Source organism: Cydia pomonella, chromosome 17 (assembly GCF_033807575.1).
Source record: "Cydia pomonella isolate Wapato2018A chromosome 17, ilCydPomo1, whole genome shotgun sequence".
Classification (NCBI taxonomy): Eukaryota; Metazoa; Arthropoda; class Insecta; order Lepidoptera; family Tortricidae; genus Cydia; species Cydia pomonella.
Window position 1 is genome coordinate 10,417,801 of NC_084719.1, and position 13,166 is coordinate 10,430,966.

At 35.7% G+C, this 13,166-nt stretch overlaps 1 protein-coding gene across 1 annotated transcript in view; it reads right to left on the reverse strand.

Annotated features, from left to right (window-relative positions):
- Nucleotides 1-309: 309 nt before the first annotated feature.
- The window catches only part of LOC133527241 (adipokinetic hormone/corazonin-related peptide receptor variant I-like), a 66,764-nt gene continuing 53,907 nt past the window's right edge, over nucleotides 310-13,166 (reverse strand). The window contains exon 8 of the mRNA XM_061864154.1: nucleotides 310-561. Coding sequence (XP_061720138.1) covers nucleotides 382-561 — 180 coding nt within the window. The 3' untranslated portion in view covers nucleotides 310-381. The remainder of the gene's footprint in view (nucleotides 562-13,166) is intronic.

Here is a 13,166-nt window from a genome sequence, read left to right on the forward strand (position 1 = left end):
GTTGGTGCTTCTTCTTTGGAATTGGGTAATATTTTTGGTCTGATGCAATATCTCTTGCTAAGACGATTTGTTATTGCGGCGAATAATTAATATCTTAACTCAAATCACTACCATTAGTTTCATAAATGTGTAAAGATAAAATAAAATAATCTTTATTCCCCTTTAAAAAAATCATGATGTTTTTAACTCAATACATATTTATTGGACTACGCAATTTTTTATTTTCTTTAAGCAACCGTGCCCAAGAGAGTTTTGCGTTTTGAATTAAGATATCTTTCTTATCTGTGTACGATTTTTTTTTCCCGGGGTTTTTTTATCACACCGTTCATGTTGTTGGCTACTTTTTCAGTCTTGTTTAGAATTTTAGTAAAATTGGCACATTTAATAATAGTCCCTTGGCGTTTGCAATGTGAACACCTCGCAGCTTCTCGACGGTTTGATTTTGCGGTCCTCGTCCGAGTGCTCGCGCCAGCATGGCACGGGGTCGGACGTGACGCTAGGGCCGCCGAGATAAGTTTCCTGGAAGCGCACCCTGTGCCGACGCACACTGCTGGATTGTGCCTGTAAAACATATGCAATTTAGAGATCACTAGTTATTATGTTCTGTTTTCTATTTGCTATCGTGGCAGGTGCCTGTCCCCCTCGGCAATCCGGGTCACGGCGGCATGGGTCGAATTTTACAAAGTATATGCAAATTCCTGAGGGCTTCTGGTGTCCCCTGTCAGATTTGTGTCATCTGAATTTACTATCAAACTACATCTTAGACACACATTTTTATCAAAAAGTGACGTTTAATAAATTAAATTTGCTGATGAACATTGAACACCACATAATATGAATATAACTAAAGGAACTCCTAAACTACAATAATTGTCATATTTGTTAAACAATTTACATATACTCAAACAAGTGCTTGCTAAAGTTATTCGCAAAAGCTGACAATCGCGAATAACGGACAGGCCGATATCGTCCGACGAACTGGTAATCAGTGGGCACCTTTATAACGGAACTAGATACGAAATGATGTAATGATGTATGAAATTATGTAGATCTGCCTTTGTAAAATACTTACATAGGTACGAATGATAATATAATTCACTACATCTTGAATTTGTTTTTAATAATTTCACATATCGACTAGCCTAAATACGAGGAATATCGGATTGAGCGCTCTGGAATTTGCAATATACGCACGGAGCCAGTTAAATAGTTTATCTTCACACACATGCAAACGGAGGATTATGAGATTTAACTTGAGGAAATTAAATTATGTTGCGGGGTAAAGTTAATTCCGGAGAATGTCAAAACATTACATAATTATAGGGCGTGTCATTAGCGAAGACGCGTACCTTGACTCGTATTTTCATGTTATTAAAGGTTAGATTTGACAAATCTGCGCGTCATCGTGGATGACACGAATTATACACGTGTGTTAACGGCGGCATGATATTTTTTGATATTTCACCGACATCTGTAAAATTTCTACCGCTTTATGCTTTAAAAGTTGAATGTTCAATTCGTCCTTTATGTTTTCTATGTATTGAATGAAAGTTACTGCAATTGGTTTCAATATTATTAACCAATTAAAACTATGTTATTTGCTCCAGTCAAGGGATGTACGGCGCCATTAATTTTCAAACTAACAAATATCAATGAAAAATTAAACTCTTTGGCTCTTGTTTATGGTAAAATGTTGTCAACGATTAAAAACTTGGTAAATAGGTACTTGTTTTACATGCTTTGTCTATACCATCCGATTACTGGTGCCTGTTCCATTATAGGGGTGTTTAATATACCACTACCTTCTGCCCGCGACTTCGTTTGCTTGGGATGATGATGATGTAGACATATCCTCCATACATGTGCCTTTGTATGGAGGGTTGGTCGACCTGAACGACCTGCCCCATAGAAAAACATGTTTTTCGCGTCAAAAGATTTTTCTTCTGCTTTTTCCTAGTTAGAGTACGATACCAAATAAGCCCTTAAACGGATCGCCACTATTTTTTAAAATCTTGTATATACAAGATTTGCTTAGTTTAGGACTAGATCGATCTGTGTAAAATTGTCCCTAAATAAGTATCGACGATACGATATCTGCCCGTCAGTTATCCCTTTTCCAGGCCGCACCAATCTACAAGGTTTTCCCAAACATATTCCAATTAATCCAGCTTTGATGATTAATTTGAAGACAAGTAACATTTCCTGAAAGTGTAATTTAATTTGAACCTTAAATCGGAATGCTAAAGTTGAAAGTTTAATGGCGCGTATGTGGTCGATAAATCGTACTATGCCTGGAAAAGGGTTATTCACAAAATCTGACAATCGTGAATTACTGACAGGCTCCTATCGTCCGGGAAACTGGTAATCAGTGGGCCCCTAAACAGTAAAGCTGCCGCAGTCGTCATCCAAATGTAATCTTTACACGCTCTTACGTTTGGCAGTTCAGTCATATAAATGTCACTGAACTTTGTAAACTTGCCACTTTCAAACTTGCTAAGTCACTTCACTGAAGTTAGTTTAATCTTCCGTAGTCTACTTAATTGAAATAACATAACATTCGTTTCTAACTGCATTAATAAAGTTTAAGCGTTCCTATGCTAAAACGATTTATGTCCGTTTAATTATGCATTGTTTTTTTTTAGTACAGTCAGCAGTAGGAATCACAGGCGCCAAATATACATAAAAGAAAATAGTCGAGTATTATTATTTTTAACACCGGACTTTTACTTTTAAGTTTGCTGTCGAGACTACTTTGCCTACAAGTAGATGAATAATGCTCACTATTGGGAGAAGTGAACTAATAACTTCTAATATTGTATATTATTATAAGCAGGCTAAATTTCTGACCTGGATTTCTTAGAATTCCTAATAAAAGTTTTTATTTATTTATAGCAATATACTGCGAAATTAGAATCAAATAAAAATGAAGACGTAAACTTCAAATTCGATTTTTATTACGTTAATAATAAAGACGACGTGTGACACGTAATTTATTTATTTATTTAAACTTTATTGCACAAATTTACAAAAAACAGAACAAACGGTGGACTTAACACCTTAAGGCATTCCCTACCAGACAACCTACCTAGCTACTAAGTTGAGCTAAACAGATCCAGCTAGGTTGGGTTAGTTTAATAGGTACTGTAAAAGGGTACGGTCTATCTGAGGTGGGGAATGTAAACGCTCCAGGTAGATTCTGATGATAATATATTTTTTCTTCAAACACCACAATACAACTCTCGAGTAACTCAGATGCTTGCTACCAAAGAGCCTTGCTACTTTCAGAATGAAATCGCTTGCAGATCTTTATTCCTTCAGCAGGGCGATAGTTCTGAATTCAAATAAACGTTGCTAGTTATCTATCAAGAGACTGTGAAGGTTTCCAACCTTCCCAAGGTTGCCAACCTTCACAGTACGCAAAATATTTGTTAGCGGATAATCAAATAGGCCAATCAAATTAGACTTTTTCGAGCAAGCTGGGAATCGTTTTAATCATTTGGGGCTAAATTCGTGTTATCTGAGTTTGCGCAATCCCAGGAGGTGATATGACGATTTCCAGCTTGCTGGGAATTAATACCTCATAACGCTTTTTTTGGATCTAATTTGCTTGGCCTATAAATAAATTGGGTCGATTTGTTATTATACTGACTTGATACTGACACTAAACATTCGTGAATGTGTTTTGTTACGCAGTTTTGGTAAAAACTACATATTGTAATGATTAATTGAGTTAAATAAAATAAATGGTATGCAACAAGTATTCTAGGAATTACTGTAAGTTGGGACCAAATTTTACACTTTTCTATTTGAATTTAAAAATTCTTGTAAAGTCTAGAACACGTTTGGTTAAAATTTGTGGTTATTTAGTAGGCATGTATATCAAAAACACATACAACTTTGTATGTTACATAGAACAGTGTTCAGGTAAGTGTAATATATATATGAACGTTTTGTTAATAAGACTCTTCTCTTAATACAATGTTTACGCATACGCGGTCGTAATAAGGGTCGCTATAACATTCCCTTTTAAAATGAGTAGGCGTTTCTTATTTCTACTTTTAAAAAGTAGGTACCGTAAAACTACCCAACTATAGTCCAAAGCTCCCATCTATGGTCCAGAAATAAACTCAATTTTTCTCGTTCAGGTGTGTATTGTACTAAATTTTTGTAGTTCTAAGGCAAAGTATGTTTATAAATGGAAGGTAAAACTAGGAGTAAACCAAAAGGAACATTGGTATAGATACTTAATTTCCTTTTGAACTTGTGGACCATAGTTGCAGTATTGGACTATAGTTGGGTAGTTTTACGGTACCGTAAAAAGTGCTTACTTTGCAGACCTGGGTAATTGTGCTCCATCACTTTGTTTACGTACATGAAAACTATATCACTAGCTCATTTAAATGCTACATAATAGTAGTGATAGTCCACAATTAATCGGCATACCACCGAAGATTAATTACGCGAGGGAGAGATCGTGAGATTTGTCTCGACCGCGAGTGAAATTCGGCTTGACCCCCTCCCCCTTCAAGCACTCGCGTAATTAATGGACGTCCCCTTTATATAAACATACATACTTATCGAAATATAATCATTTTAAAATTTAAATTATTCTTCGAATTTTGGACCAAATTAGGGACATTTTACAATGTTATTAATGCGATGAGCCTTGAATATTATGATATGTTAATGTAGCGAGTTTAGAATGGTGAGCTGAGGCAATCGCGATGATGAGACAAATTTTAGGAATATTTTGTTACTTAGAGGTCTTTTACAAAATTTCATTATAAATAAAAACTACAAGGGCTGGAGACTCAGGGGCTGTTGTTATTACTGGTTAACACTTTTTTAAGGAATATCACGTATTTCGTTATGGGTTAGGACTGTTACTGCTAAAGAAACACAAAAGGTTTCTCGTTATCATATACAAACAAAGCTATTATCGAGAACAAATTACATGTATCAAAATATTTTAGCTCACAGAATGACTTTTAAAATCAAATTTCCAATAATATATCAGTAGCGACATTCGAAGTTCGGCTATTGATATACTTAATTGAATTAATATTCACCTGCTGCACAGCACATCTTGCTCGCGCCAATATAGTACGAGTCAGGGGCGAATGATAACAGAATAAGATCAAAATTAATGTTTATATTTGAAACGGCCTCCGAATCAGCTATTTGATTGCAATCATCAAAATCAGTTATAATCATGGCCGATGCACGATGGCCTATTTAATTCAAAACCCTTTTACTTTACTTATAATAAATATTAATATTGTTAAGTTTATATAAATATTAATATTGTTAAGTTTAATAAGGTGTCGTGGAAAATGCTCATAGGCTTAGTTGGTAAAACGGATGCAAATAAAGTTCATTAATTTAATTTAATTTTGACGCTCACGGAATGCTGACGACGGTCCATTACGGTAAACTAAGTTAACCAAATTGTGATATGATTACTGCTCGTATCAAACCGCGACTAGAATAGGATTGCGAGATATGCTCTTTTTGAAAAAACTTACATGTAAAGACAATGTCAATAGTATGCAGATAAAAATAAAATAAATAAATTCCTTTAACTCGGGATCTCCAGCTTTGTAGGCAGGGTCACTATCTACGCTATAGTTGTGTTAAATGCTATAATATTATTTTACAGTAGGTACCAATACCAGTAACAATAACTTTACGAATACCTAATTATCACATTTTATAAGCAATATCTTCTTCTTATTTCGTGTGAAATGAATTTCCTTTGATGCACATCAAGTTCAGTTTTTATTCTAGGTATTTTAACTTTGTAGATATTCTGTAAAACAAAATATTGTATTTCATTGCGATTTCTAGAAAGCTTAATACCTGATTATTGTACTTTTGAATGTGCAGATAATCCTAGGTATCCGAGGTAGGGTTGTCAGAATGTAAGATTCATCTGGAAGTTCCCCTACATTTTTACAATTTGTGACGAATTAATCAGTGACGAAAATCTCCCAGTAAAATGCGCCTCATAAAGTCACTCAGACTGAAATGAATTTTTTTTCGTTTGCAATACAAATCCAAGAATGTGGTGGCCTAGCGGTAAGAGCGTGTGACTTTCAATCTGGAGGTCGCGGGTTGCATACCCCGGCTTGTTCCTACCAATGAGTTTTTGAAACTTATGTACGAAATATAACTTGATATTTACCAGTTAGTATCGGTGAAGGAGAACATCGTGAGGAAACCGGACTAATCCTAATAAGGCCTAGTTTACCCTCTGGGTCGGAAGCTCAGATGGCAGTCGCTTCCGTAAAAACTAGTGCCTAAACCAATTCTGGTGATTAGTAAAGTAGTCAAGCAAACCCCAGGCTCGCATGAGCCGTGGCAACGTGCCGGGACAACGCGAAGAAGAAGAAGAACCCGAATCCAAGAATGTGCAACAAGTTTTGAAAATATGTCCGATATTCGTTCTCCGCCCCCACCTCTGTACTCTTGCCACAAGTTTACCGCAGCAGTTTATGCTAGCGACTGCGAACACTTACTCTCAGCGATATACAATTAATACTGACTTGATATTGGTGCGGGCGAGATTTACTGCGAGAAAGCTTACGCATTCGCTAGCAAAAATGGCGCCGATAAAGTCATAGTGAAAGCACGGGCAACCCTAAGTGCATTAGACAATACGAGTAATATGATGGAACTACACTTGAATATACAGATAATCCTAGAAATCCGAGTGAATCACATAACGTGGTAGAAAGCGAAGCGACCCCGACGAGTCGCAAACCTAAGCCGGCTTTCGATAGCGTTCATTATCATAATCTGATGCTGGTACAGCGTTAAATTTCTTGGGGATTTCTGCTCGTAAAGTTTATTCCTTCCATAACCGTCTGAGGAAGGATGAATCTGCTTTTGTGCAATAAACTTAAAAGCAATAAAGGCGTGTTTTCATCAGTACCCACAGGTTCTATTCCGTTATGGCACAGGCCGAACAGTGACAAAAATCATAATATATAACCATTAATATTATGATGTTGTCTCTTATTTAATATGTAATTGTTTATTTATTTTTGTGAGAGATATTATTGTATTATGTGAAAGATGTAGAGGAAATAAAACAGCGGTCTAAGTACCTAAATACTTGTCATGCGGCAAGTGACAAATGTTTTAATATTTGTTGATAATGCGATAAATAAACGTGACTATATATACATAAAAGAAGCCTACAGTTTTAACGCTTTTAATAAACGGTGAGTAAAAGTGAACATTGAAGGTTTATTATTCATCAAGTGGGTGTGACATAATGGACAGGGTAGGCGGGCCGCCCTCTGAGTATAAAATGGGATCCTAGTGAAAAGGTTGCAATAAAAACTAACCTTGGCAAATGAGCGAGCGAGCGCACAAATAAGTGCATAAGTCGAGGGCGATGAAAAAATCGCTATGAGTGACTTTATTCACGTTGAAATAATAATCTAATATACGATGAGTTATATCTGTCCTGATTTGTTACCTATTTGATTTAGTGGTTATTGTGGCGTTTTTAGGGTTTCGTAGGCACCTAGAAACCCTTATAGTTTCGCCATGTCGGCCTGTCCGGCCGTCCGCGGCTTTGTTCCGTGATACAAGATACTAGATACTAGATACTAGAGAGCTGCAATTTGGCATGGATACATAAATAATGCATTGCAATAGAGCGGTAAATTGAAAACTAGTTATAAAATGTTTTTAAGGGTACCTCCCATATAAAACGTTCTTTTTTTTTTAAAATTCGTTGATTTGACCCAATAGTGTGGAATATTGGATAGGTCTTTCAAAACGAATAAGGATCCCCAAAAACTATTATTTGATAAAGTTAATATTTTGGGAAATAATCGCTCCGAAACAAAAAATATATGTCCCCCCTCTAACTTTTGAACCATGGGTCAAAAGCATGCCATAGGGCCCGAATGCGGGGTGAGATTTCCAAAACGAGTTCCACTAGTCATTATACCACCTTACCGCCTGCGGCCTGCTTTTTATCGACCGAGTTATCGATCAAAGAAACTGAGCCATTATGCTTTTAATGTTCTACATCATGATACTTAGTAATAGCTCCCATTTGGCCTATTGTGACAGAATGGTAAGTATGAAACCTTTCACTGAGCATAGCTCGACATGCTCTTGGCAGATTTTTTAAGTCAAGGCGATGACTAAGCAACGTTCCACATGAATAATAGAGCACGTATGACGTACGATAGGTAGACCGGCGGAGGCATAATCGCTCTATTTCTATGTGATAAGTCACCAGTGGCCCAATTTCTCGTTTATCAGATATGAGGTTTCATTCTCATCAAAGCAAACGTGGCCCAAAATAGTGATTTATAGGTAAACTTTTACAGGTTTGGTTCAGTGGTTTATAGGTTTATTATACATATTTAAAGCCTTATTAAATTATTGGCATATAAAATTTGATGAAACATTGTTGAACACGTTACAAAATATTTAAGGATGCCTCACTCTAGACCGGGCAGGGCTAGCCATATAAGTATTGAAAGCAAGAGCCTCGTGTGGCGGCCATATATAGGGTGTTTATTTATTCACCTGCAATAATTTACGGAGTGAATATATAGGTCATACTGAGCAACTTTTATTATGGGACCAACCGCGAAATCGCGAAATAAAGATTGGCTCTTTCATACATTTTGGCTGTCTGACCTTGATATTTTCTATGGGTGAGTAATTTTTTTTCGCTATTTCGGGGTTGGTCCCATAGTAAAATTTGCTCAGTATGATCTATATATTCAGCCCGTAAAGTATTGTAGGTGACTAAATAAACAATATGTTTGTAGGAGACATGAACCATTAAACGTTAGGATAATGCTTGGTCGTTCCATTCACAAACCATTTAGTACTTATTTTTGAGGTTATTTTTTGTAGGTTCGGATCTACTACGGTCTGCTATAATTTTACGTAATCCACCAGCAAGTCGGGGAGAAATAATTTTTCTAGTTTTAGGTTTTGAAATTTTAATATGTTAATTAGATTCTTGAAATATCTTAATAATGACGACTGATTATCAAAGATGATTGTTAAAATAAAATGTATCCTTAAAATGCAATACGGTCAATTTAATAGGGTTGTTTCCATCTACAAATCTTAGAGCAGAATTGTATCCCAATAAATTATTTTGGATTATGAGAACATGTTAAACTACTTTTAGGGGACCTGTAATGACCATATTTTTGTAAATATTGAATTTGAAATATCTTTTGGCACACGTCACGTGACCAAACTCGAAACGTCATTGAAGATTCTGATGACATCACAACTCTCGGATTGACACTGTTGACAGTTAGGCGATAAACAACAAATGACAAATGTGTTGACAGTTCGTATCTTCTACTTATGTATGTAGTTATGTGTCAAACCGTAAACTGTGACGTCACACAATTTTCAAAGAGCGTTTTGGGCGCGAAAGCATCTGTCAAAATATGTTTTGTTAATTTAACATATTTAAAGCTGTTTTTAGTATAAAAGTTGAATTTTAGGGCAACTTTTAGTTAATGTAGAACGTAATACAAGCGTTTCTAAAAATTGGAAATAACCCTATTGGGCATCAAACCTGAAATACCCTCTGCCCCCCCCCGCGCTATTTAGCTATCTTGTTCCCTTTTGTCAGCACGTAAGCCTTTCAACATTTTTTACTCGTATTTTATTGGTCTAGACACTGTACACTGCCGCTAACAGACCGGATAAGCATTAGTCTGACGGTTGCTATTAAAAATATAAGTCTGTGTGTTTCTAAACAAAGATGAAAGTAACGTGTGACAGATAAATTTTCCAACGATACAGTTCAGCAGAAAATCCATTAAACTTTATGGGTACTTCGTGTTCGTGCAATAAAATATAAAATTGAAGATTTTCAAATGCAAATAAGGCAGGTACGATTATGCTTAATGTTCTTTCGTTACTTGTAGCTAATGGCTTTATTTTAGTAAAGTATTCAGTCATCATGTAGGTCCGATGTTTTTCGTATACGTGCAGTATGTGAATTCGTTGTAACCAATTACAGGGTTGACACTAAGACAGTCTTAGTTATCATAATTGCATTTGAAGTGGCAACTGGAAATTGAAATAAAATCACATGCATTCTTTCGGTTCTCTCGGCTCACAAACGCAAAATTAAAGACGCCCAAACTAAAGATACGTTCAAACTCCGACTCGTACCGAGTTACCGATGAGTTTATGTTGGATGTTCAGGTGACGCTTTTATTAAATTCAACCCCGGCATCAATTCTCGCCATTAGTTAGCCAAAAAGTTACAGCTAATATAAGTAAGTTTTTCAACACACTTGCTCAAAACGACGTTTTTATTCCACCGATTTTTGGCTCATAATCCTAGATATTAAACACGCGTGCTTTTTCGGTATATTATAGTACTCGTGCTTTTTCATTTATATTATCCCACTGAGTTAAGAAGGTAACTGATTGCTAATAATATGCATGGAAACGGAGCCTTCTTAATTTGGTCGAGTAATACGTTTTTTTTAACCAACTATTAGGTGTTTCAAATGTTATTCAAAGAGGTTTTATCACACCACACATAATTTATAGATTAAATTATCCCGTAAATTTCATTAATGAAAAAACATAATATTTTATCGATTTGATCTCCATCCGTCGAATAGAAATACGAAAATATTAGTTTTTTTACATTTTTTTAATTGGCTGTTTGTCGATTTCTATTTGCGCCTTTGCCTTGCGCGCGCATTGGAATCGTGCGAAAAAAAAATAACGCGCCAGCCATTTTCCGTATTTGTCATAAAATTGGAATAGTTTTGCATGTTTTTAGTTAATATATTGTCGAAAATGTCATTTTCAAGCATTGAAAATGAAGAACACATAAAATTGACGCTGCCAGTAATACTAATAGAGGCAAGAGCCGAGAACGATAGCCTTTTACCATCAAAACCGGGTGAAAAATAATTGGCGACATATGAAACTTTTGTTCAATGGAAAATCAGCAAAAACGCCCAGTCTTTCTTGGAAAACATGTTGGTAGCTTACTTCAATGAAGTGATGAATAAGTGCCTACAAGCCCAGCTCGCTCTAGTGCAATTATTCGATGTTAAAACTGTAAGCCATTATTTTGAAAATTGTAGGTACTTTTACTGTTTTGACAAAATAAATCTAATAAAGTGTTGTTTTTTCCTCGCAAGTGTGTTGAAAAACGTCGTATGAGACGCGTGTGTGTTATGGTCTTTACACACATCGGCTTTCTTATTGCGCGCTCGCTTGCAGCTTCCCCCGGGATGTCCCTTCGGGACATCCCGGCGTCATTCAAGGGATATGATAGAGGAACTGGACCTCTAAACTCCCATAACAACCCCAAAAAAAAAAAATATCGCTTGCAGCTCGCGCGCACAATATCGCCTCGCGTTTGATGACCAACTTAGCACACTTGTATCATAACGTACTATTACTACCCCAGTGCAAGAAAAGTAACTTAAAAGGGGGTCTAATACAGAATTGTAGTATAATATACTTAGAAATAATTACCATCGTTTCCCGGACCCAGGACTGTCGAACCAGCCTTCCCTGCTATCGCATAACTATATAGCATATATAGAAGTGTTTCTACTTGAAATAACACAAAGTATTTTCAAAAATACTTTGATTTGTTCTAATAGAAATAATTCTTACACGTCTTAATTAAGAAAAAAATTCCGTTACCTTGCATAGTGCATACCATGGCAGTATAATTTTATTATAAACTAGCTAGAGATATTGCCGAGGCATTTGACTAGCAAAATTATCACAAAAGTATACTTTCAGAGTTATGAGGTCAAATGTTAAAAGTTTAAAACCCGCGCGACCGCCAAATCTTCCGTCAAATATTCAAGGCTACATTTATGATATTATTGATAATAAATAATTGTAGACAGCCAGGCTAGACCAGGTCACGAAACAATGTTTATTTTTGGCGTAAAATTAGGCGATTATCTTAAGAATAGGTAACTAGGAAAACTCAAACGGATGTTGATAAATACGTATTAAACTACTTCCGTTTACGAGTAATTTAAGACTAAATAAGATAACATATTAATTAATTATGTAGGTATGTAAAGATTTCCGGGATCTGGTAACGAAATTAGGACCACCTGCCGTTACGCAAACACGCTGGCTACAACATTAAACGCAAAAACAATCAGTCGTTCGAAATTTCGGTTACTGCAAGGTTCATGGTTTAAAAATATTTACAGTACATATGGCGCTAATTTACCGTCCTAGTGCAGTAACTAGTACTATATGTGCATATGTCGAAAATTTAAAGGGCCATATGTACTGTAAAACGTTGTACAATAAACGTGCGAAAAGATAACCAATGCAAAGCAAACGTCAAGTGGTTGCAGTAACATACTAGTTTTTAGATTTTGACTTGAAGTAATTTTTTTTTCATTAAAACATATATAATGTGGCAACCTCAATAACCCAAGAAAATTAAGCCATAGAAAATGTGTGCGCGTCGAAGTTATTCAAGTACAAATGTCACATATGCTCTACGTTTTTACCAAGATCATAGAGAAATGAGGACGCTTATTTCTTTATGCCTAGATGTAAAAACCGGTTTCTGTGAACTTTGACCATGAGTAACTTCCGATAGGCACACGAAAATTTCTGTGAAGTTTAAGGCAACTTTTAGAAGGCCATAATGAAGGCGTATACGAGTTTGTAGCTTGTTATAGCTCACTCCGAGGTCGACCTCTTCTTAGGCTTAATTTGTCTGGGTTACATAGTAAAAATATATATAGGTAGTTAAAAGGAGGTCTACTAATTAAGTATAAATTAAGCCGGGAATAGACAGAGTAAATGGGGTGCGTAACGTAATGAATACGAATTTTTTGTATAATTTCAGTTTATAAACGTTCAAAACGTATAATAACGAACGTTAAAAATAATGCACTAAATGTATGTGTGTCAATTATTATAAGTTAAAAGTAAAATAGCATATATTAAACATACCGCTGTTTCATATAACAAGTATTTTAACTCGTTCCGTTTTATATAATCTTCATTACGTATATAGGTTAAAAAAACGAATAACATCTCATATAACCAGAACAAACCTGAGCATCACAAATCACAACCCTCAGAAATAAATTTCTACCAGAAATGTATGTTAGGTTAGGTCAGAACTGCGACCCCTGCAG